This window comes from Xiphophorus couchianus, chromosome 22 (assembly GCF_001444195.1).
Source record: "Xiphophorus couchianus chromosome 22, X_couchianus-1.0, whole genome shotgun sequence".
NCBI classification, from domain to species: Eukaryota; Metazoa; Chordata; class Actinopteri; order Cyprinodontiformes; family Poeciliidae; genus Xiphophorus; species Xiphophorus couchianus.
In genome coordinates, this window is record NC_040249.1 from 24,625,611 (window position 1) to 24,650,210 (window position 24,600).

Consider the following 24,600-nt stretch of genomic DNA (forward strand, 5'->3'; position numbering starts at 1 on the left):
TTCTGGTCATATCTGTTCCTGGACTCAAATATTCATACAGAATATTTATTAAAGCTCTTGTTACTTTAGTTTCTGCAAAGGACAAAGAAGAAGCTTTTTTCCTGCATTTGTCATCTCTAGGGACCAATTCAATTTTAATATTCAAATGAACTTGAGCTATTATTATTGAACAGAGATTAGTTTTTCATTTCAGATACTATCTTCATATTCCCAGCTAGCTGCTCTGGTTTGCCAAGCAGTAAATTGGATTCTTCTGATGGTTTTTATGTTAATCTACAGTTTTAAGTTTCCTTTAAAATACACTGAATAACTGGACGTTTTAATTAGCTGAGTGGCTCCAAACAATGGAGAACAGCAGCTTAATGTGACGCTGTGGGTTTAAAATAAAACATTCAGACAGTTAAACTCTCCTGAAGCTCAGCCTAGAGTCCAGATTCAGAAAATCTGAACCAAGGAGGAAAACTTCACCTGAACTCGTTGTTTAGTTTTAAATCCCTGGGATCCGACACAAACTTCCATCTTCATCTACAGGAGCAGCACAGAAACCCAGTGGTGATACATCCACAGCAGGATGAGGTGGGAGGTCATGTGGGGTCACCGAGGCGACCCATGTGTCACCCCGCTCCACTGAGGGCGGGTCTGACTCACTCCCAGTTAAAAATGGGAGCTGGGACGTCTCACCGTCTCCTCACCTCCCTGCTGCCAAACAACAAACCCTCTGCAGCAGGAGCTGAGAAAAAACCTTTTAAATGCTTTTTCCTTATGAGTCAGAGGGAGACCTCGACATGTCCCGGGGTTTGATCACCTACAGATTACAGCAGAAATCATTATGAATAATATCTGATTTGAATGGTGGGACAGTAAAATTCCTCCATAACTGGAGTTTTCATAAAATATTTTATGTTTCTGACTGGTTGTGGTCTGCATGCACATGGTAACAAACTGCTTTATGTTTCCAAAAGACAACCAGCAACATTCTGGCTCTTTAATCCAACATTATTATAGGAACAGAAAGACGCTGGTGACCTTCTAAAGCTGGCTGAGAAAACATTAAGGAGGAGCCGATCTGGGCCTCGGAGGAGCCATCATTCACGAGAAGTGTTTAGCTCTGAGAAGACGGCCTGCTGTCAGCAGGACAGACGGACCTCCAAGTTTCCATGGTGACCCCAGCAGACGAAAAGGAAAGCAACACTTCCTTCACCTGAGCAGGGATCAGACACTCAGCTGCTGTCATCTGGACAGATGAACAGATCCGTCTTTTCAAGCTTCTTCCTTCGTTCTACAGACAGGTTTTCCTAAAGTTCAGACTCTTCACTGAGAGCGCCCGGACGGCGTGAACCAGTGGAGAGGACCAAGACATTTTAAGGTCTTAATTTAAATACAAGAATTTAAGACATAAGGACGTGTGGACGCTCTCTAAAACAAAATTATTTTTTCAGAGTTTTTCTGCTTTAGTAGGAAGGAACGCTACAAACAGCAAACTGTTTGTTTAGAGCAGCAGCAGGTTTCCATCAGGTCTGCTGCTGTTCCTTTAGCTCCTGCTGGAGCCCCGAGAGGCCTCTTAGTTAGAATCATGTTTTATAGTTTTACTAAGTGACAGTTGGACTGTACTCCTCCTGCTTTCTCTCAGGTAAATCTCCAGGTGAGTTCAGTCTGAATCCTCCTACCTTCTCCATCTCGCCGCTCTTCCTCTTGCGTCCAGTCCGGCTGATCTTGACGGTGACGGCGCTGTCGTCGCCCTGCCGCCGCAGCGCCAGGCGGTTGGGCTGCAGCGGGCTGAACGAGATCTCCAACTCCGGCCGGGGGAAGCGGCTCGTCCGGCCCGTTTCCGTGGAAACCTCGGAGGACTCCAGCACCGAGGGGAAGCCGGACGAACCCTGGGGGAACAGCAACATTGAACTCAGCTCCAGCACCAAAGAGACCCTGACACTTTGACTAGGCCCTTCTCCTCCTCTCCTACACCCAGTTCACACTACACGATTCTTTGCCCCAATTTTCCCCTTTCGACAATTTTAGAATGTCCAACGTTCAAATACTGGCGCTTGCAATAATTGTAACCGATCATCCTGCAGTGTGCTTTTGTGTTACGACTGATCGGGTCCAGACGGTAGAACGACGGGACCGCTCCCATCTAAAATCTGTCATACTCAACATGTTGGATTGTCTTGGCCAGTTTATCACTGTAGCCTGAAGGGTTTTCCTTGACTGAGAGCGAAAAGGCAGCCTGTTGAATGTGACAGGTAGCCAATCAGAAAACGCAATGACACAAGTAGGGAGGAGAATCCCAAACAGCTGACCTGGCGCAACCGAACACATGAATGTATATTCACCATTTCATAGCCACAGAAATGACAAGGAATTTGACAGATATTGCTGGTTTTTACAGGATATTCTGTCTGGAGTCTGAATGTCGGTGAGAGGAATCGGTCCATGTGGTGTGTTGCTCTTGCCGTGTGGCTGGACACATGATCAAACCCGATTGAACCCGTCATACCAAAGATATTTTTGTCGGCTAGTGTGTGGTCTGTCAGGTTTTGAAAATCGTGCAGTGTGAAGTGGACTTACCCGACTGCTGGCAGACGATCTTGTCTCCCTCCTCTCTGGCTGCAGCGGTTCAGCCTTTGCTTTCTTAGCCAGAGCAGAACTGTCACTCTGTGGAGGGAAAAAAACACATCATTTCACATTAATCACCTAAATTCAATACGATATGTTATATGTAAAACATCTGGACTTAATGTAAGGATTAAAAAATGTGATTCAACCCAACTTTCTAAGGAAACATCCAGGTAAAAAGAAAAAAAACAGATCTGAAGTTTTTTCTTCCAGGAAAACGTGGATGACACTCTGAACGTTTTTGCTGCGTTTCATCCGTCTCCAGAAATAGTCAGTAATATTTGAAAATTTTTCACATCTGCATTTAAAGTGTGGGGAAAATCTGAGATACTGAAGAGGCTCTACATATTTACAGGTTATAAACTATATGAGTGTTTCTGCAGCAGTTTAAATGCTTTAGTATTTGAAACTGGTTCATCTTTTTTCCTGTGCAATGTCAGAACTCTCCTGCTTGTCAGATAAACTGAGCGAAGACGGTTCTGACCTGCTCTGCTGTGTTTTTCTGGAGGTTTTCCTTCAGCCGCTCGATCTCTGCTTCCTTCTCCACTAGAGCTGCCTGCAGCTCTGCCACTCTGAGAGAACGACGGCCACCATTAGCCTGCAACACACACACACATTAGAGCCACTGAACTACAGGAGCCTCTCCAGGCCCCATTAAACTCCTGAGGCAAAGTGAAAGGAAATCCACTAAATAAACGACTAAAATGTTGGAATTATTCCCAAAGCTGTAGCTCAACTGTCATCTCGTTGTCAGGACAGAAATATTGTCCTAATTAGACACATGTTCCACAATACGAAAAAACTAGTCGACTAACAGTTTATCATCAGAAAGTCCAAACCCAGAGTCCAGCCTTCAGATGGTCCAAAACACGCCAGCTGTCTGCTCCGTCCAGAACAGAATCCATCTGATTGTTCTGGTTAGCTCGTTGCTAGTTATTAGCTGTGGAGCCCCAGGTGTGTGTAACACACACCACATCAGTCGAGTCTCAGTTTAATTGTCCAGCCAGCTGTGGCGCCATCACCAAGGTGAACTGGTCCTGCTGACACTTCCTGCTCTGGTTGGAGCGGTTTGGCTGATGAATCTCTCAACTTGATGAAAACTTGATTTAAAAGTTGCCATATTCAGCTCTGAGTCGCTATTCATCAACTCAATAACAGCATCCACAGAAAGTTTGTTTATAAAACCATTTGTTGTTCTGAAATGTGACTGTTGTTTAGTTTTGATAAATATTTTAAGTGTTCTTAATAATTTGGCTCTGTTCACTCATTGATCCGTTTTTGTTTTGTCTTTAAATTATAACGTTTGTAGCATTGTTATCATGTCACCATGGCAACAAAGCTAATTTTTAGCCTTATGCTAGCAATTTTTGTTAACATTGTTCAAATATTTCAAAATGTATTAGTTTTTATCTTTATATTTTCCCATTAAGATGCTGCTTCCCTCTCCTCGGTCATAAACATCCCAGGCCAATAATTTAGTCCTAACGTAATTATTTTTATTTAGTGTTAAACGTTACGCTGGTTATTCTACATAGAGAACTGTGGACGGAAAAAGTCCAATGAGAAAAATTCATGATTTTTAACGATTAAGTTATTTAAGCTCAGCTATAATCCTAAGATCTTCATTTTCCTTCATTCTGCTTCCAGTCAGACAGACGGAGAGCAGAGGTAGAAATATGGAACCTTTCAGATCAGATTTCTGATTTACTTCTTCTTTCACCAAACCCTGATCATTTTTGATCATTAATAACATCTGATGGGACAGATTTATCACTAAACAGACATTCAGTCGGTCAGGTGTGAGGAGGGAGGTGTGGCGCTGCACTGACCCCAGCTGGTGATGCTGCGCTCTGCTGCTGCAGCTCCTTGATGAGCTTGTCTTTGTCCGCCTGGCTGGCCAGCAGCTTCTGCAGCTGTACCTCCAGAGCGGCGACCAGCGTGTCCCGCTCCGCCCTCCAGCTCTCCATGGCTGCCTCCTTCTCCTCCAGCCTGGACTCCTGGGAGCAGACGGAGACGTGTTGGAAAAACATCTGGAGCTGCAGATGAGTCACAGTCCGGCTCTTACCAGGAGGCTCTGCTGGCGACAGTAGCGCTCTCGGTCTTCAGCAAACTTCCTCATCTCTTGGTTCCTCTTGTCCTCTGCCTCTTTGGCCTGGCCAATCAGAGACAGCTTCTCCTCCTGCCACTTCCTGCGTTCAGCCTGCTGTTTCTCTGTCAACACCTGCAGGAGAAGCAGACGTCCATCTGTCCACATGTCCAACGTTTCTCATCCAGACAGACTCCAGCTCTGCAGCTTCTACCTTTAAGCTCTGCTGGGCTCGGGAAGCTTCGTCTCTGGCCAGCCCGAGATCGTCTGAAGGTCGGCCGGACCCTCTGTTCTGCTCCAGCAGCTTCCCCTTCAGCTTCTCCACCTCTGAAACAGAACACAACCAACGTTGTTACATCATTCTGTCAGTAAAATCACCAGTTTGTGTCGACAGATCTGAAGTTTTTGGTGTTGAATGATGGAGTGAAGGTGTTGACTGGTTTTTATCCAGGTGTTGGCGTCTCACCTGCAGAGAGCTCCTGCATCAGACGCATCTTGTCGTCCAGGACCTGCTCCATCTGCTGCTGCGTCTCCTCCTGCTCCGTCAGCGCCAGCCGCATGTCCTCCATCACCTGCTGCTTGGCCTGCAGCTCTGCAGAGGAGCAGATAGGAACATGGCTGACCTCAACCGTTTCGCAAAAGCAACAACCTGAGGGAGGACTCAGCTGGACTGTGGCCCTGAATGTTTTCACATTTATTTCATGCTTCCTTGAATAAGTACAGGTTAGGGCTGTAAACGTGTTACATGTTTTGTATAAGATCATTCTCCGATGATGAGATTTCACCTCCTCTGTTCTGCATGTTTCTTCCAGAATGAGTCGCTTTAGTGTTCTGTCACTTTTATGCAAATAAGCTGCTGCTGGCCACGCCCCCAATCTCAATATTTACGTTTTAAACATATTAAAATGGCTGAAACAGAAGCTTGACAGAAACACCTGCAGACAGTGACACTGTTGTTAAAAGTGATTTTTTGTTTCAAAATCCCTGATTTTGTGGAGCTACTTAATTTATAGCTTATAATTTTGCAACATTTCTTCTTCAAACTTCTTCCAAAATCTACATATAGAAGAAAGAAATTATGAAATGATGATCATTATCATGAAAATTTTGCAATAAACTCAGAATTATGGATCAGCAAACATCAAAACGACTAAAGTGGGGAAATATTTTAGCAGCCTGATGGAGACTAATCCATCCCAGACTAAGGAGGATCAGGGAGCGGTTCTCTACCTTTACAGGCCTCCTGGTAGAGCTGGGCAGCCTTAGAGTCCTGTTGCTCCTGGAAGAACAGAAACATGAGGAGCTGTTAGGATCCAGCAGACCGGGAGGAATCAGACACAGCCAGAAACATCAGGGTTGTTTTACGGCTCTGAGCTGCTGGATGGTTCTGTCTCTGCTGCTCAGGTCCGACTGCAGCTGCTTCTTGGTTTTTTCCGAGTCAGAAAGCTTCTGCTTCAGGGCCGTCTCCTCTGCTCTCATGGCCGACACCTGAAACCAAGACCAGTTTCTGCAGGTTTCACCAACTCACATTTCAGACTTTTTAAGACTTTTATGAATTCTCTCAACTCCATGCTCTACTCACAACTTTGTTGAAATAAAATTCTTCAGTAGGTCAGAATGTTGCCATACCACTGTGTTTAAAATCCACTAAACCTGAAACGTCAGTTTGTGTCGCACCAAATGCTGCTCTTAAACCGATGCTAACAGCAGCAACGCAGACCGTTTCTGAGCCAAAGCATTAGCACTGAATGCACGCAGAATCAAATGGGTAGGCAACAGAAGTGAGCGAATGTTGAAGACTAACTTCATCCAGCAGGCTAAAAATTTGCACTCACCCATGAGACAGAAAAAAAACCAGCTAGCAAAGGTGCAGCAGGTAGTTAGCAGTAGCCTGAACCGCATTCAATACGAGATTAAACTGCGACAAAATATAAAACCTGTGATTAAAGTATTTAAACCTGACTTACATTGTTTGTGTGTATTTAAGACGTTTTATGTATTTTAGATCTATGAATTTAAGACTTTTTAAAAATGCACAGACACCCTGAAAACATACAATGTGCTCCAGATTAAGATATTCTAATTTACAGAGGTTTAGTCAGCCTCGTTTAAAACCCGGCTGGATGTGTGGATGTGTTGACCCAGTATCCTCCAGTGTTCTGATACTGACCTCCTTCTGGACCTGCTGGACCTGCTTCCTGTAGTCAGCCAGCTTCTCTCTGAGGTCGGACGAGTCATCCTCCTTCCTCTGAAGCTCCAGACGGAGGCTCTTCACCTGCTGCGCCTCCTCTTGAGCCTCCAGCTTCAGCCTGGACAGAGACACAGGAAGGAGGAGAGATCAGGAAGGAGGTTCAGGAAGAGATGAAGAAGCGGCTTCATCTTCGTCGTTACCTGCTGATCTCCCCGGCTTTCTTCTCCAGCTCGGCATCCTTCTCAGCTAAGGCCTCATGAGCCACAGCCAGCAGCTCCTGCCGCCGCTCCACCTCCTTCCTCCTCACTTCCTGGGCAGCAAGGTTCTTCTCCTCCTCCCGTCGCTCTGTTTCCTGCAGCTTCTCCTGCAAGGTCGCCACCTGTTGCTCAACTTCCTGCAGTTTCCTTTGCAGAGTTACGGCCAGTTGTTGTGACTCCTGCAGATTCTCCTGCAAGGTTGCAATCTTTCGTTCTGCCTCCTGCAGGGTTGCGACCTTTTGCTCTGACTGATGCAGGGTCTCCTGCAGGTTCACAACCTTTTGCTCTGACTGATGCAGGTTCTCCTGCAGGGTCGCGACCTTTTGCTCTGCTTCCTGCAGGGTCACAACCTTTTGCTCTGACTGATGCAGATTCTTCAGCAGGGTCGCAACCTTTTGCTCTGACTGATGCAGGGTCTCCTGCAGGGTCACGACCTTTTGCTCTGACTGATGCAGGTTCTCCTGCAGGGTCGCGACCTTTTGCTCTGCTTCCTGCAGGGTCGCAACCTTTTGCTCTGACTGATGCAGGTTCTCCTGCAGGGTCGCGACCTTTTGCTCTGCTTCCTGCAGGGTCGCAACCTTTTGCTCTGACTGATGCAGATTCTTCAGCAGGGTCGCAACCTTTTGCTCTGACTGATGCAGGTTCTCCTGCAGGGTCGCGACCTTTTGCTCTGCTTCCTGCAGGGTCGCAACCTTTTGCTCTGACTGATGCAGGTTCTCCTGCAGGGCTGCGACCTTTCGCTCTGCTTCCTGCAGCTCCTCCAGCAGCTCTGCTTCCCTCTCAGCAGATCTTCTCTCCATCTCAGCCAGCTTCTCCTCCAGCTGCCGGTCCTTCTCTCGTCTCATCTGCTCCATCTCAGAGGAAGCCTCTTCCTTCAGGGACGTGATCTCCTTCCGGAGGTCAGAGTTCACCCTGTGCAGGTCTTCAGCGCTGGTTGAGGCGGTGTTGCTGTGGAGCTCAGCTTCTCTCAGGTCGTCTCTCAGTTTCTCTGCAGCTTCCTGCTGCAGTCTGAGCTTCAGATGCAGCTGCTCTGCTTCCTGATTGGACGCTTCCCGTTGGGATTCCAGCTGGACTCGCAGTTCTTCCTGCTCCTCAAGCTTCCTCTGCAGCTCTCTGACCTGCTGCTCTATTGCGGCCTCTCTTTGTTTCCTCTCCTCATCCAGCTGCTGGATGAGTTTCTGCTTCGTCTCGCTCCTCTTCTTCTCCTCCTCCAGCCTCTTGCTGAGCTCAGAGACTTCCTTCCACAGCTGGATGTCGACGCCGTCAGAGTAAGAGAAAACAGGCGTGTGCAGCTGCTTTAGCTGCTGCAGCTCCTCTGTGAGGACGTGGATCTGGTAGGACTGATCCTGGATCTTCTCCTCCAGCTCCTCCACAGCAGGCTGCAGGTGGACTGCAGTCTGCACCTCCACCTGCTCCGCCACTCGGGGCTCCTGCTGCTGCCGCCGGCTCTCCTCCAGAGCAGACTGCACCTCCTCCCTGGCTCTGCGCTCCTCCTGGAGGGAGGCCAGCGCCTCCTCCTTCCCCAGAGTCTGGTACTCCAGCGCAGCCATCAGCTCCTCTCTCTTCGTCTGCTCCTTCTGAAGCGCAGTCAGAGCTTCCTGAAAAGAGAAGAATTCATCATTTCTGAAGAAATTTAAATGAAAACACTGATGCTGCTGGTCACACAGTGCCGCCATCACATGAAAAAGAGACTGAAGTTCTTCATAGAGACGCATCAGCAGAATGCACTAAACTTCTGCAGGTGGGATCGTCATGGAAACCTGTTGTTGATCTATAAACTCTGTAAAGATGCAGGAGCGTAAAATAATGTGTTCTGGGTTCTTTCTGATAGATTGTGGAGATTTTCGTGGAGTCTTAAGACAAAACTGAATTGTTGCCAAGTGGAACAACTAAGTTCTGGTGTTCCTCAGGAATGTGTGATTGGTCCTCTTGGATTTTTTTTTAAACTGTGACACATTCCTGCTAAAAACCCTGAGGTTTAAGCATCACAACTGTGCATTTGGCTGAGAGAGCAGTTAGCTCTGATAGCTAGCCCAGCACAAGACAACAGGCCTGATGGGAGAAGATGACAAAGATGCTGTTGCTAAATCATTCTGCTGCTTGTGGGCTCAATGTTGACGCTCAAGACGTAACCGACAAAATCCGGTTAAAGGATTTTCAAAATAAAAGATTCTCCAGACTCAATACGTAAAACGGAAGTATTTAATTATTTCTTGCACGGCCGGGTACCGGTCCGCGGACCGGGGGTTAGGGACTGCCTTACTACAGAACAGCAGTGTCCCTCTATTCTCCATAACAGGGGGAAGTATCAAAAAATATCAGAAAATTACTTTCAAATATTTTTTGAAATAGCACCAAAGTTCAGTCTTCCTCTCAGGTGTTTCTTACCTGGAGCTGATCTTTATCTTTGCCTCGATCAGAGCTGTTCTGTGAGCCCAGTTCTGTCTTCTTCTTCAGGTCCTCCAGCTGCTGCTCCAACTGGGCCACCTGCACTGACTTTTCCTGGAGCTGAAGAAGAAGCCATTTCTTTTCTTCTGCTTCATCAGCTTCACAGGAAAAGAAAAAAGCAGAGAAAACAGTATTGATTTACAGTCACTGCTGGACCGTTTCCTCCTGATGCCTTCAGGTATCATTGGTACCTCTGTGCTCGTGGTTCTGATCGTCTTCAGGTTTCTTTTCAGTCGGTCCGGATCCGAGGCTGAAGTGAGATGCACCTGGCAGCTCAGAGGCCTGACAGCTCAGAAATCTGTCCTGAAAGGAAAAACACATGAAAAATATTAGAGATCTAGCCACAGGTCCAGTCAGTGTACATCCCATGGTCAGAAGGCATTACCATGGTGACCGAGTCCGAGCTGCAGCCAGCTGAGGACAAGTTCTTGACCAGGTTCTTGAAGATCTCCAGCCTCCTTTCACCTCGCTCCTCCAGGATCTCCCTCTCCCTGACCAGGCGCTCACTGACACACACACACACACAGACACCAGTTAGTCGTTCTGGTTCTAAACCAGTTCGAAGAAGAGGAGGGAAGCAGCGTCTCACTCGTAGTCCTTCTGCATGTCGGAGAACAGCTCTGAGAACTCGCGACTGATCTCCTCTCTGACCCGGGCCTCCAGCAGCAGGTTCTCCGAGCGCTCCATCTTCAGCTGGACCTGCAGTTGCCTCAACAGCGCCACCTGCTGCTGCAGGAACAGCAAGGAGAGAGACGACACTGTAACAGCAGCAGGATTTGTTTCTACAAACCCAGTCAGTTTGGTTCTGAGGTTTATCAGCTGTCCCGAATCGCCTCACATTTTGACCAAAATTAAAACTCAGCTGAAGCGATAAGCAACGACCTCCAGTTGGGCTGGGAGAGATGGACGCAGAATTTTATCACAATGTTTTGTGGTAGTATTGTGATAACAATAAAAATGGCCATAAGAGCTATTTATTACCTTTTTTTATGGCTGTGAACGCTAAAAAACGATACAATAAATGCCCACCCTACCTCATGCATCCCTTTGTTGATGACTTCCTCTTCTTCTCCTCCGTTGGTCGTCTGATCCATAGTGTCCTCCATGACACTGTCTTCTTCTTCCTCCTCCTCCTCCTCCTCATCCTCCAGAACGTCCTCCAGACTGGTCTCCCAGCCGGCGCTCCTCCTCCCTGAGGCTCTGAAGGAGGAGGAGTCACTGCAGGACGCGACGGCAGGGAGCGGCCTGGAGATCAGGACGACCACCTGGAACCACGGGAACAACAAACCTCAATCAGTAACACCTAATGTGGCTTAGGGGACATTCATATATATTCCTTTATTTAATAGGGTAAACCCAGTTAAGATCTAGATCTCATTTTCAAGAGGGACCTGAGCAAAAAATTGCAATACATAGCAACCTGGTTACAAGATAAAAACAATTAATACATATGCACAAGTATAAAACAATAAAAACTATTTAAAAACAATGACACTGTTTCATAGAATCTTGTTGTCTATCTTTAAGAACTGCTCGAAATAAGTCCAGTGAAATCATTTCCGACATCTTAAGTTCAGACTGCAACTGATTCCACGCTGTGGGGGCAAAACACTGAATGCCCGCTTGGCAGGCCTTCATGGCAGCAGTCTGTAACCTGCAGCTCTGGAGAAGTTATGGCTCTGGAAAATCTGGCTCAAAAAAGTGCAGAACCAACTAATTTTTAATTAAAGAAAAATATTAATATAATAAGTGCAGAATTCAATAGTTGTTTTTTTTTTGAGTTTTTGTAAAGAATAAATGTGGCTTTGAATTTCCACCACAGAATGACAGAAGTTTGGTATGTAAAGGTTTAGGATATAATACGGCTGTGATCTGGTTAAAGATCTGTAAGGACACCAGCTGCATTCAGTTATGTATTATGTATAAACTGAAAAGTTACCGGGTTTATCAACTCCAGTAGCAATTTCGCTCCAGCTCCTCCCCTTGTCTTTTCTATATTCTTTGCAAATGTTGAATAAATATTAATGTTGTTTCCACATATCATCTCCAATGTCCGCTGGACTTCGGGTTGTGCAGTGTCAGCTGTTTGGGATTCCCCTGCGCGCCACCCGGGAGAAAGCACGGAGGGGAATCCGCGCTTTCCTCTCGGAAGGCATGGAGGGGAATCCACGCTTTCTGATTGGCTGTCTGTCACATTCAGCATGCTGCGTTCTTGCTCCCAGTCGGGGGAAACCCCTGATTTAGATCGGAGCGGCCACGACGTTCTACCATAACACACCACACACTACATAATGATCGGTTACGAAATCGCAAGCGACAATCTTAGAGAACGGCCAACGTTCTAAGACAATCATAAGGGGAAAATCGGGGCAAAAAATCATGTAGTGTGAACTATTGCATCAGGTAGTCGATGTGCCCATCTTTTCTATTTAAATCTAATTATTACTGAAGGGCAACATAATATACAGACTTTATAATCTGCACTCTTGGTTGAATGCAGTATTTATTTCCACTTTGGCTTTATGTTGTTTAGTTTTTATTCAAGTACATTTTTTGTTAATGGAGACTGAGAATCCATTTTATTTTTGTTTTGGTTGTTTTGTTTATTTTGTTAATCAGTTCCAGTGTTAAATATTCTTTTGAAAATAAAGTGTATCTATTTTTGGCAGGAAATCGCATGCATTATTACGTCATTTCCATTATCCATCCATCCATCCATCCATCTTCTTCCGCTTATCCGAGGTCGGGTCGCGGGGGTAGCAGCTTCAGAAGGGAGGCCCAGACTTCCCTCTCCCCAGCCACTTCTTCCAGCTCCTCCGGGGGAATCCCGAGGCGTTCCCAGGCCAGCCGAGAGACATAGTCCCTCCAGCGTGTCCTGGGTCTTCCCCGGGGCCTCCTCCCGGTGGGACGTGCCCGGAACACCTCACCAGGGAGGCGTCCAGGAGGCATCCTGACCAGATGCCCAAGCCACCTCAACTGGCTCCTCTCGATGTGAAGGAGCAGCGGCTCTACTCTGAGTCCCTCCCGGATGACTGAGCTTCTCACCCTATCTCTAAGGGAGAGCCCAGCCACCCTACGGAGAAAACCCATTTCGGCCGCTTGTATCCGCGATCTCGTTCTTTCGGTCATGACCCAAAGCTCATGACCATAGATGAGGGTGGGAACGTAGATCGACCGGTAAATCGAGAGCTTCGCTTTTTGGCTCAGCTCTCTCTTCACCACGACGGACCGGTACAGCGCCCGCTTGACAGCAGACGCTGCGCCAATCCGCCTGTCGATCTCCCGCTCCCTTCTTCCCCCATTCGTGAACAAGATCCCGAGATACTTAAACTCCTCCACTTGGGGCAGGACACCCCCCCTGACCCGGAGAAGGCACTCTACCCTTTTCCGGCTCAAGACCATGGCCTCGGATTTGGAGGCACTGATCCCCATCCCGGCCGCTTCACACTCGGCTGCGAACCGATCCAGCGAGAGCTGCAGATCACGATCTGATGAAGCCAAAAGGACCACATCGTCTGCGAAAAGCAGAGATGAGATCCTGAGGCCACCAAATCGGATCCCCTCAACACCTTGGCTGCGCCTAGAAATTCTGTCCATGAAAGTGATGAACAGAATCGGTGACAAAGGGCAGCCCTGGCGGAGTCCAACTCTCACCGGAAACGAGCCCGACTTACTGCCGGCAATGCGGACCAGACTCTGACACCGGTCATACAGGGACCTGACAGCCCGTATCAAAGGGCCCGGTACCCCATACTCCCGGAGAACCCCCCACAGGGCTCCCCGAGGGACACGGTCGAACGCCTTCTCCAAGTCCACAAAACACATGTAGACTGGTTGGGCGAACTCCCATGCACCCTCCAGGACCCTGCTGAGGGTGTAGAGCTGGTCCAGTGTTCCACGACCAGGACGAAAACCACACTGCTCTTCCTGAATCCGAGGTTCGACTATCCGACGGACCCTCCTCTCCAGGACCCCTGAATAGACCTTGCCAGGGAGGCTTAAGAGTGTGACCCCTCTATAATTGGAGCACACCCTCCGGTCCCCCTCCGGTCATTTCCATTAGATCAGTGTAAAAAGGTCTTCAAACAATATTATCATTTATCTCAACAATTTTTGAGGCAGTTAATTGCTCGGCAAAATTTGTGATTGTGACAGGCCTAGTCACTGGTTGCCATGGTGATTCCTGACTGTTCTAGAGAGCAGGGGGAGCCCACAGCACCACTCCTCCTCAGTCAAAAACATTTAACCCTGCGGCGTGCCGTGGTGGCGTAGGACGTAGTGCGACCCGTATTCGGGTTCGACTCCCGGACCCGACGACATTTGCCGCATGTCTTGCCCCCTCTCCTTCCCTGTTTCCTGTCGGCCCACTATCATATAAGGGACACTAGAGCCCACAAAAAAGAACCCCTGGAGGGGTAAAAAAAACCCAAAATAAAAACATTTAACCCTGACGGCTCTGTAGGGACAGTGAGGACGACTGTACGGACCTTCTGGGCCACGGCGGAGAACTTGAGGACGTTGAGGGTCTCGTCGTACATGGAGGCGCACTGGTTGATGTTGACAATCATGCAGGCTCTGCCCCGGCCGCAGAAGAAGCCCTGCAGGTAGTGTGTGAGCTTGCTCTCCCTGAAGGGAATGTGCTGCAGCAGCCTGAAGGCAGGAGACGACAGACTGCTGGTGGAAACACGATTCAACCCAAACTTTAAGAAAAAAGAAGTGTGTTGAGTTTATATATTTCAAAATTTGTATCGCACACTCGTTTTGAAAGTTTCTCTTTCCCATTCTGGTATGACTCTGCCATCTTTGTTTCTGTATCAACTGGCTCAGTTTAAGACGACCAGCAGCGCCCTCTGCTGGATGGAGGAAATACTACAACACTGACAGAAGGTCTAAGCAGACATTATTATTATTATTAACTAATTTTAATCAAACATCGACAATCATAATTCGGCTAATTGCTTGCTTTCTTAATTTTTTTGTAAAACAAAATTAAATGACCCAAGATAAATGCAAAAACAATAGCTAGCTAGCTAGCTAGCAACAGTATATTAGCAGCTAGCTACCTGTAGCTGCCTGTGGGAGCCAAACTTCTGCCTGACAGTTCCACAAGAATATTAAAAAAAACACTACATATATGAGAATAAATGGACCTCCCACAATATATTTAAGGCCAAATAGTTCTTCTAGATGAATTTCAGACATTTTAAGGCTTTAACTCTTTTTCCTGTGAACAGGTCAGAACCAGCAGGGGGAACTGGACCTGGAGGCGACTCACTTGGCCTGCTGGTTGTAGCGTAGAGCTTTGATGCACTTCCCCAAGCTGAGCAGTGAGGCGTTGATGTTTCCTGCCTCCTTCAGGCGCTCTCCTTTGTTCTGAGTCTTGGCACATCGCTCGGAGCCAGCCAGGTCACACAGACACAACCTGCAGGGCAGAGCGGCCATGTTTAACCTGCACAAGCTGGAGCGGGTGAGCTTCCCCTCTACTCACTCGCTGATGGTGTGGACTCTGGGCGGGTCGCTGTCCTCTACGCTCAGAATCCGGATGGAGAAGATGCTGTGACTGGAAGCAGACAGTCGGCCGTTAGAGAACAGCAGGAAGCAGCTGGACGTGAGGAACAACGGTGGCGCTGCTCACCTCCTGCTGGAGAGTTGGTTGAGGCGGGTGGAGGAGAAGCTCTGGTTCCTCCGGCCCAGTTTCACCACTCTGAACGCCTCCTCAGCACTGCTCACCTGGACCCAGCGTAGATCTGAACACACAGCAGCCATCAGTCACTTCCTGTCTGACATCAGAAAACCTTCAGCTGCAGCTTTGCGCCCTGACCTTTCACGTAGGAGTTGCTGTTGGCGTCCTGTGCCAGCCGCAGAGCCGGCCTGCGCAGCGCCCCGCTCTGTGCCACCTCCAGGAGGTCGAGGATGTTCTCGTTGTAGATCTCACAGAAGGAGACCCAGACGGAGAACTTGGTGTTGGGTTTGACGTCCAGGATGATTCTGTCTTGGGCTGCAGTACTGGGCTGCGGCGCCGTGGAGCCTGCAGACAACAGACCTTCTAAAACCCTACAGACAGCTGCAGAGAAACACGCTGGCTTAAAGCTACATCTCCAAACATTCACAAAAAAATTATTTCTATGTCCTGACAGTAAAATATAAAACAGTTAATGTGATCAAATTAAATCTAATCTCCTCTGCCATCTGCAGAAATACATCGTTTGGTAAAAGACAACCAGTTAGAGCCAGGAGGAGGGTCTTAACGCTGTCAATCATTCTGGTGTATACACTGGCTCTGATTGGTTGTTTCTGACTGTAGAGGTGTTTTTCTGCAAATGGCACTAGGACCATTGGGAAGAGTTTGATTAACTCTTTCATATTATTCTGTCAGGACAAAGTGACAGTTTCAACATGTATGTAAAACACATTTTTATAAAAGTTGCCTACTGCAGCTTTAATCAATAAAATAATTAGAAAAGCTGCTGGTTGAAATAAACAGATATCAGACTCACCTTCAAACCAAGTCTTGCTGGTCGCGTTCTGCAGGCTGCTGCTGCTCTTCTCATTCTGAAGGAAACAGAAACAAACAGATTACATCCAGCATCAGGTGACCTCCAGAGGTCAACAGCTTTCCTAGCAACGCTGAGCAGAAAGTCAAGCTTTCTTCTTAAAACTGAACCTTACTGATCCTGATTCTGTTACCGTGGTAACTCGGTCTGAACTCCTGAGTATGAATTCAGTTTTAACAATATTCATTTGAATTTCTCTCAGAAATATCTGCCTAAAAATATAAAAATATTTTGAAGGAAATGTGTTGTTGATATGGTAACTGGGTCAGTTCAGATTATTTATTCAGTGGGAATTTACTACAAATGTTGCCTGAAGGAACTTAAAAAAAACCTAACTTAAAACAGAAATCTAACAAATTCAATCCAAGTCATATAAACACATTCAAATCTTGAGAGAGAAACTCTACTAATGTAGGCTTCCTGCAGAACTAATGCTTGTCATTAATAATGTAATGCAGATTAGAAATGTATGTTCAACCTCTCACTGTTAGATAATCAGGTTTATTCATCTGACTCAGTTCATATACAACCATAATAAAATCATTTCAGAGTCTAACTGAAAGCTTGCCTCCTGTAAACAGTTAGTTTTGCTTCAGTTGGGCCCAACACCCAACTGGGCCCGTCTGGGTCCTGCGGGGGTCGGGCCCGGAGCCGCTCACCTCTCTGAGTTGTTTGAGCAGGCTGTTCTTGAACAGCGCCTCGTCGGCCTGCTGCTGGCGGCTCAGAGCCAGGAACTCCCTGCAGCGGTGCGGCTTGACGCTCAGGCCCTGGAACACATTGTCACCGATGCTGCTGAAGATGAGGTGCAGCGCCCGGGGCAGGATTCCAGCTTCAGCTTCAGAGTCGGGACCTTCAGCAGCACAAACAGCAGCACAGTCAGCTCTGAGCGCTCCCTACAGGCAGCAGGCCTTCACACTGCGGGTTGCAGTACCGAGGAACGTGAAGGTCTTCCCAGAGTTGGTGATTCCATAGGTGAAAATCAGAGAGTTTTCTCCTTCCAGGACATTTTTGACCAGATCTTTGACGGTGCCTTCAAACAGCTCACTTTGTGTCGTTTCTGGGCCGTAAACCTTAAAAAGACAGAACCGTTAAATCAATCCTCAATTAGCAATAACACACTTAATCTGAGAAATATTCAGTAAAAGTACTAAAAGCTGATAAGTTTTTATTCATTTAAAAATTAACACAAATATATTGTTTACGCTGCAATGCATCCTGGGACTATGACGTATGCTAGGTGCTACAGCGTTAGCTCCATATAGCCAGAACACAAATTTTTGTGCAATAAGTAACGTTCAACACTTTCAGTTTGAACCAGAGCACATTGAAACAAACGACAATGCAGAAATGACAGGAGGAGATGAAGATGAGAAGGAGGAAGCTGGTGTTGGTTCTGCTACCGGCCCAGAAGGCGAGGGAATGCTGAAAAAAGCTGAAGTTTATCATTCAAAATGTTTACGTTAGCATCGGGATAAAAACACTTTCAAATATAATAGAATGGTTTGTTACAACGACTTAAAGATGCTTCATAATAAACATCTATTCGTCTTCCAATTTCTTAGCTCCTGCTAATGGAGTTAGCACTACCGCCTGCTAGTTGTGCTAGTTTTAGTTCCTGCTAGTGGCGTTAACTCTAACTCCTGCCAATGGTGCTAGCTCTCGCTAATGCAGTTAGCTCTAGTAATGATTAGCTACGGTGAATGGCAATAGATCTTGCTAATGTGTTAGCTGCTGGTAATGATGTTGGCTTTAGCTATTATAGTAAACAGTAGATAGGCCAATCACATTAGCTTGTTTCCATAGATAACTTGCGTATGACGGCAAATAAAAACTTTGAGGCGGCTTGTCTCCATCCAGACGTTTTGTGGCCCTCACAGCCTCCACCACCATTACGTTTTGTTTTGTTTGAATTCACTATGACCTAAATGCATCATCGGCCCAGAAGGCATTACACAGCTGAGAAAGTTGCAACTTAAACAAGTGGAAAATATAATAAAGATACTGTTACAACATAAAGATTATGGCTTTTTACGCATAACAATAACATATGTAGTGTAACTAATAACTAACTAATTGTGGATCCATTTAACAAGAATCAGATGGACTTCCTGTTTATGTCCCAGTCAAAGTCTCACCCTGGAGAACTGGAAGCGCTGGCCGGTCTGAGGAAGGGATTTATCACTGCTGAGCCGGGCCAAAAGGGACAGACTGGGAGGCTTCAGGAGAACCGTATCTGGGGTTTCCATGGCAACACAGTCCTGCAACAAAAGCAAAAATACGATCTGTGTGATCTGCTGCAGGTCGTCTTCCAGATTAATTTAACAATGTCTCCACAGTTAGAAGCATTTCTACCTGTGACTCTCCATTGCTTCTTTCTGCTGAGGTCAAGGGTCGGATTCTGAGGTAAACCTGCAGGTGTTCTTTATCCTCCATGCAGGAATGCTGCAGAACAAAACAAACAAGAAAACAGTTACAAACATAAAGCACTGTAGGTCAATGAAGGCAGATCCCAACAGGTGGAATTCAAGCTCGGTCTGACCGGTAGTTCTGGTGAGGGGATGAACTCTGCTGAGAGTTTATTTTTCCCATCTTCAGCGAGTCTTCGTAGGTCAGTCTGGTTCAGGCAGGAGTCAGTCATTTTTCTATAGAGACAGAAAAACAAAAACACTAATTATCTAAAGGCAGAAACTTATTGATGGCAATTAAATGAAAGGTTCATCGAACTGACAAATCAATATATGGTGCAAAGCCCACTGCCTCCATGGTGTTGAAAACTGACCAGAATTTCTTGTTTTCTTTTTCTCGAAGCTTTTCGGTAAACAGAGAGAAAATTCCTTCTATGTTTCAATGCTAGATAACAATGTCTGCGCTCAAAATATATCTAAAATACAACATCCTCTCAAACAATTGTTTTCATGTTTGTTATCTTTCAAAAATCTTTCCTAAATTTGTTTTTGTTTTTTTCCCCTGACGACATGAAACGGTGTCACCTGTCAACGGCTAACACGGCTAGCTGGACACGGCTAAAACTTTGCTAAAGTTCGGTAAATTTAAAGAAAAAACAACCCAGCTTTCATATTACAACTACGCCCAGAACTGAAAATGTACTCACATAGCAGCTTTACATTCATAGCATTTACACACAAGCAAAAATAATACGTTTTCTTCTTTTTAAATTGACATGCTAACTGTCGTCGAGCTAAATCACACTAAACAGTCGCGGTTCTGCGTTTGAAAGAGTCCAATCGGTGCCAAACAGAAGTTGCGCATGCGCTATAGCTGTGTGGCGTTCATGAACTATATTTGAGCTCGGAATGTGAAATTAATCACCGGAAAGCAACAGTCAGACAAGAAGACAGTAATTTTAAGCAGAGGTGTCAAAACTATTCACATTCTCTACATAAGTAGAGGTAGAGACACTTGTATGAGCAAATATTCTAGCAAAAGTAAAAGTAAAAACTTTTTAAACTTTACTAAAGTTAAAGTTAAAAAAGTTTTAAAATGTACTTAAGTACAAAAGGTAAAAAGTAATTTTCATTTTTAAGAATACAAAATGACTTTCGATAAGTCTAAAGTACTTAAAAAGTTCTAGTCATACAAAATACATTATTTTTTCTTTTGTTGACAAAATAAAGAAAAACAGAAAACCTAATCCAGATTATACAATTTCAGCCGATAAAGCTCTGTTGGAAGAAACCACAGAACCAAGCTGATTAAAGGCAGCCATTTTACATCAGTTAATACTGTCAGGTTTTCCTTTACCATCCTTGGACTAACACCAGAGCGCCACCTAGAGACCTCTCTCCAGATCGGTTAACGACTGTTTCTGGTTTTATTTCCCCCCTCCGTGTGCTGCCACCTCATCATGGTGGAGGGGTTTGAGGGTCCCAGAGATCCTAGGAGCAGTCAGACGCTTCATGCCAGGCTTTATTTGCCCCCCACCAGGCTTGTTTCTCCCCACAGCAGGCTATGTGTTTAGTGATATTAAATAAGGATCTTTTTCCACCAGTCACAGTAAAGACGGATTAAGCTACAGGTTTCTAGTTGAAGCATTGAACTGGCTGTGAGGGTTATGAACCAGATGTGCCGTCCCTTCAGCTGCCTTTTGACTTCACACGCTGTTATTTCTGAATTATGATGCCTGATCGTTCATCTGACCTTCTGTAACGTACATTTTTTTTGCCTAAACACACAGTTATTTTTTACCTTAAGTAGACTGAAAATATGTTGAGCTAGTACTGTTAGCTGCTAACTGCTCTACATGTCTGCTGAAGACAAACAAGAATAAAACACGTTCAAATCAAAGACAAGTTTATTACATATTTATATTTCAATCAATAAAAACCAACAGTTACAGACATCTTACAAAATCCATTTGTTTCAATAACTTTACATGCAAACTTCCTCTGAACCATCAGCAGCGTTCCAACTCTGTCTCTCTGTTTATCAGCGTCATAATTAGAGGTGGAGCCTGAATATCCTAACGGTCGCCTGATGGGAAAACTTTCTGAACAATCTATCAGTTTTTGTCCCTAACAGAAGGTTGGGAAGAAGCAGGACGGCCTTTACATTAACAGATCATCAGAATGAATAAAAACTAGAAGGAAAGGAGAGAGATTCTGTCCAACCTGGAGAGCAAACTTACTTTGTTCTGACTTATTTCCCTTAAACAGCACAAAAGCAGACGATTTGCTTCAGGTGCAGATCGATCAGCACAACAAGCCGCACACTGTTAGAGCTAAATCACGTCTGGCAATAAATAAACATCTCATTCATCCAGAAATGAATCACCTTCTGGTGCATCGTCACTGAACTCAACTCAGCTCAATATTAAATAAAGAAAAACTGAAGAAATTGTCTTCTGTCAGCTGGACACCGACCAGCAGCATCCAGCTGACTGAAGAGACAAAACTCTTCCTGCCTGGACTTCACATTGTTGGTGAACATTCCCTGATGGAGACCAAAGGTCTACTGAGCCAGCGGGTTGCCGGTTCAGATCCCTGAATCGTCTGTTTCCTGCAGACAGTCCAGGGCATCAGGGCTTCTCCTCGTTGAAGTTACACAGCAGGCTCTTGGCTCCGTTCTGCCATGAATACAGCGTCTCCATTGGAGTTTTTCCATCCTGCAGAGAAGGAGCAGACCAGACTGAGCTCTACTGGACCTGGACCCATGCTGGAGTCCAGCCGCGCCGATGGGACTTACGCTGTTCTTGGTGATGAGGCTGGCGCCGTACATCATCAGCAGCTTGATCATCTTGAATCGGTTTATCCTCACAGCATCGTGCATTGGTGTGTCTCCGTCCTGCAGGCAGACACAAAAACAACCAGAAACATTAAATACACTGCAAAAACACAAAACCCTACCGAGTAGTTCTGGTCTACTTTCTGCTCAAAATAAGTTGCTACACTTGAAATAAGACAAAACTAACTTACAAGGAACTGCTCAGCAAGACATACAAGTTATTTTTAGTCAATAATTCCTTAATATTCATGGAAAAGTACAAGTTCCACTGCCAGATTCTTTCACTCACTTTGCATATTATAAGTGAAATAATCTGCCAGTGGAACTTGTAGTTTTTCACCAACATTCTGAAATTATTCACTTAAAACATTTTCTTGCTGAAAAGTTACTTGTAAGTTAGTTTTGTCTTATTTCAGGTGTACTAAGATAAAATACTTGGTAAGGTTTTTGCATTTTTGCGGTGTATTTGAGAAATCAGAGGCGACCTGAAGGTTTATGGATCTAACAATCAGATGAGTTGTTGAGTGTCTGAATGCTCACTCTGTCTCTGGCGTTGACGTCGGCTCCACAGTGGATCAGATGCTCGGCGCACTCGCAGTGTCCGGTCCTCACAGCGACGTGAAGAGGTGTGCTCTGCAGCTGAGCGCATCAGGAGGAGGAAACATAATTTCTACACATCTGCTCATGCAGTCCCATGTGTCGCCACCAGGGAGAGGCAAACTAACCTTGTCTCTGCTGGTGAACTTGGCTCCCTGGTGGAGAAGAAGCTGCAGGGCTGGCAGGCTGCCTCCCCTGCAGGCCCAATGGACGGCTGTGGCCTCCAGCTGCAACACAAACACACACACTGCACTGTCAGGCTGTGTGTGTAATGGGTGTGTGAAACAGAAGAAGAGAGAGTAGGACCTTGTCTTTCTGCTCTATGGCAGCGCCGGCCTCCAGAAGTTTTCTCATCACCTCCACATGTCCTTTGAAGGAAGCTTTGTGCAGAGCAGTTCTCTGAAACTGGAAAATAAAAAGCATTTTATTCATAAACTCCGTAAATTAGAGATGTTTCCATGGTTTTTAACAGTTTCTCTCTCACGTTATCGGCTGCGTTTGGGTTTCCTCCGTCGGCCAGGTACTTCTCCACCACAGGAAGTTTGTTCTCCATAACCGCCGTGAGGAACAGCTGCTCATCCACCGTTTCTGGCTGGAAAACACACAAAGCGCCACAGAGTATAAACTAAAGTGACGCTTTGCTGCTGTAACCAGTCCAGTCCGGAACCTTCCATCCTGCAGGACCAACTGGTCCAACTGGAACCTGTTCTGGTTCAGGTGAAAACAACCTGACGATGTCCTACCACTGTCTCTGGTTCCGGTTCAGTTTTCTTGAACACAGAAGACTTCCTCTCCTTCCTCCTCTTCCTCAGCTGCAGGATGTTGAACAGATCGTCCACCGTCTCCAGCTTCAGCCTCCCGCTTCTGTCCGTCTGACGGAGCAGAGACAAAGAAAAGTTTTTAAAATGCCACAAAACCCAGTGGAACTAAAAGCAGGTTTCAGAGAGTACCTTGAAGGTATTGAAAATGTTCCTTAGATTCATTCACAGCAGACTTGGGAAAACACCTTAACCTTTTTAGAAAGGATGGGTTGGAATGTGTGTTGCTACCTTTCATTTAAAAATATTATATAGTGTAAACTATTTTCTAAATCAATATTCAGCTGCAAATATCTTCTAAAGATGATGGGATTAGCTGTTGGCCTGGCAAATATTCCTCTAAGTAGGTAATTGATAAATCCAAGTTGTTGTGCACTTCAGTACCTCCAGGGGGCAGCACAGACAGGTAAAACTGCGCAGTAAGCCTGAAATCAAACGGAGTTTCAACTTTGTCCCAGTTTAAGTTCAAGGAAGAAATGAAGAGCAAAGAAGAAGCTGCTGCGCACAAAATGAACATATGGAAGTTGAGTAATATATTTAATATTGGCTTTCAATACCAGCAAAGTTTCTCTTCTAACATTTTAGCATGTGACATCAACATTTAAACTTTCTTCCTGGAAACTGGTTGAAAGATTTGAAATGTTAAAGATTTTTTTTAAACCTCCTTATAATAACTGAGATGTTTTTCTTTAGAACCAGGAATGTGACGGAAACAAGCGTTTAGTTTGTGAGTAAAAAAGCTTGGGTCTGGTTCTGGTTCTGGTTCTGGATCCAGCAGAGGAGACTCACGTTCAGAGCCACCACGCTGACCTCCTCCTCCGAAGCTCCGCCTTCCCCCGGCAGCTCCTGGAGCGACCGACGGTCATCCCGCTTCTCCTGGTTGACGGCCGCCTCGTACTCGCCCCCCTGGAAGTCTCTGGGCTCTTTGCCCTCTGACCTCTTACCGGTCACCTGGAGCGATGAGTCACAACGTTTAAGCACACAAACCTCATGGTGTCTAAAATACTGTCATTTTTAGTTCAAATATTTCTGCTAAATTACTGCAACTTCTACTAGTTTGTCCAAAAGTTCAATAAAATTATTTATTTTAGGGACTGAAGTAATAAAACAAAACCATCATTTATGGTGAAGATGCAAAAATACTGTAACTGATGTTAAATTTAAATATTTACATTTGAATAAATTAATTTACACGCCTCTAATCCAGCACACCATCATTCCCAGTTAACGGAGCAGAACCTACCAGTTCTTCCACACTCAGCAGTCCCATCCTGATGAAGCTGGGAGGTTCTGGGACAGATTTGGGTCCTCTGTGTCCCTCTGGTGTCCCTCTGTGTCCCTCTGTGTCCCTCTGTGTCCCTCTGCAGCCTGCGGCTCTTTTATATCAGGCAGGAAAAACGTTCGGTCGGAGTCGTGTTACCGTCCTCGTGCTGCTGCGTCGCGTCCGGCCCCCAGTCCTCCCAGTTTGGACATCAGTGTGTCAGCATGCAAAGATGGAGGACAGGACAGAGGTGTCACTCTGCTGACATGTCAAGGTGAAAACTCTTTTCATCTGAGAACCTGAAAATGTTTAAAAGAAAAACTTTTCATTTTATAGTTCTTATTTTGTTTTTATTTTATTTTATTAACTTGTAAATGTCAAATTTAATTTAAGTTTAAGTTATAAGAAAATATATTTATCTTATTGTATTACTTTAACTTTTGATTTAGGATTTTAGCTAATTTTGCACATGTACATTTTAATTTGGACTGTACTTTATTTTGTTAAATCCCTTACAGCTCGCTTTTTTGAGAA

General features: G+C 45.6%; 2 protein-coding genes across 28 annotated transcripts in view; both read right to left on the reverse strand.

Annotated features, from left to right (window-relative positions):
- kif20ba (kinesin family member 20Ba) overlaps positions 1-19,400 on the reverse strand; it is a 29,590-nt gene extending 10,190 nt beyond the window's left edge. For 2 of the 27 annotated variants that reach the window (XM_028006963.1, XM_028006956.1), the window contains exons 1-29: positions 19,262-19,400; positions 18,689-18,791; positions 18,502-18,591; positions 18,285-18,407; positions 17,081-17,219; positions 16,809-16,999; positions 16,093-16,147; positions 15,417-15,659; positions 15,231-15,342; positions 15,084-15,155; positions 14,871-15,017; positions 14,083-14,245; positions 10,630-10,860; positions 10,185-10,324; positions 9,981-10,101; positions 9,787-9,898; positions 9,536-9,693; positions 7,498-8,745; positions 7,091-7,467; positions 6,870-7,008; positions 6,065-6,187; positions 5,930-5,978; positions 5,166-5,291; positions 4,914-5,026; positions 4,679-4,834; positions 4,443-4,610; positions 3,098-3,211; positions 2,566-2,652; positions 1,668-1,877 (exon numbers count right to left, since the gene is read on the reverse strand). In XM_028006963.1, the coding sequence (XP_027862764.1) occupies positions 1,668-1,877; positions 2,566-2,652; positions 3,098-3,211; positions 4,443-4,610; positions 4,679-4,834; positions 4,914-5,026; positions 5,166-5,291; positions 5,930-5,978; positions 6,065-6,187; positions 6,870-7,008; positions 7,091-7,467; positions 7,498-8,745; positions 9,536-9,693; positions 9,787-9,898; positions 9,981-10,101; positions 10,185-10,324; positions 10,630-10,860; positions 14,083-14,245; positions 14,871-15,017; positions 15,084-15,155; positions 15,231-15,342; positions 15,417-15,659; positions 16,093-16,147; positions 16,809-16,999; positions 17,081-17,219; positions 18,285-18,407; positions 18,502-18,591; positions 18,689-18,787 (5,106 nt within the window). In that variant the 5' untranslated portion in view covers positions 18,788-18,791; positions 19,262-19,400. Of the gene's footprint in view, positions 1-1,667; positions 1,878-2,565; positions 2,653-3,097; positions 3,212-4,442; positions 4,611-4,678; positions 4,835-4,913; positions 5,027-5,165; positions 5,292-5,929; positions 5,979-6,064; positions 6,188-6,869; positions 7,009-7,090; positions 8,746-9,535; positions 9,694-9,786; positions 9,899-9,980; positions 10,102-10,184; positions 10,325-10,629; positions 10,861-14,082; positions 14,246-14,870; positions 15,018-15,083; positions 15,156-15,230; positions 15,343-15,416; positions 15,660-16,092; positions 16,148-16,808; positions 17,000-17,080; positions 17,220-18,284; positions 18,408-18,501; positions 18,592-18,688; positions 18,792-18,928 lie in introns of all 27 variants that reach the window. The other 25 variants (XM_028006975.1, XM_028006972.1, XM_028006967.1 and 22 more) reach the window with 25 other exon arrangements.
- A 1,718-nt stretch (positions 19,401-21,118) lies between these two features.
- On the reverse strand, positions 21,119-24,205 carry ankrd1a (ankyrin repeat domain 1a (cardiac muscle)). The gene is made up of 9 exons (XM_028007081.1): positions 24,049-24,205; positions 23,595-23,756; positions 22,731-22,859; positions 22,472-22,579; positions 22,294-22,392; positions 22,116-22,214; positions 21,931-22,029; positions 21,352-21,450; positions 21,119-21,271 (listed from the first exon to the last, which is right to left on the reverse strand). Exons 1-9 carry the CDS (start codon positions 24,073-24,075, stop codon positions 21,185-21,187), a joined length of 909 nt encoding a protein of 302 aa, XP_027862882.1. The 5' UTR covers positions 24,076-24,205; the 3' UTR covers positions 21,119-21,184.
- Between the last annotated feature and the right edge of the window lie 395 nt (positions 24,206-24,600).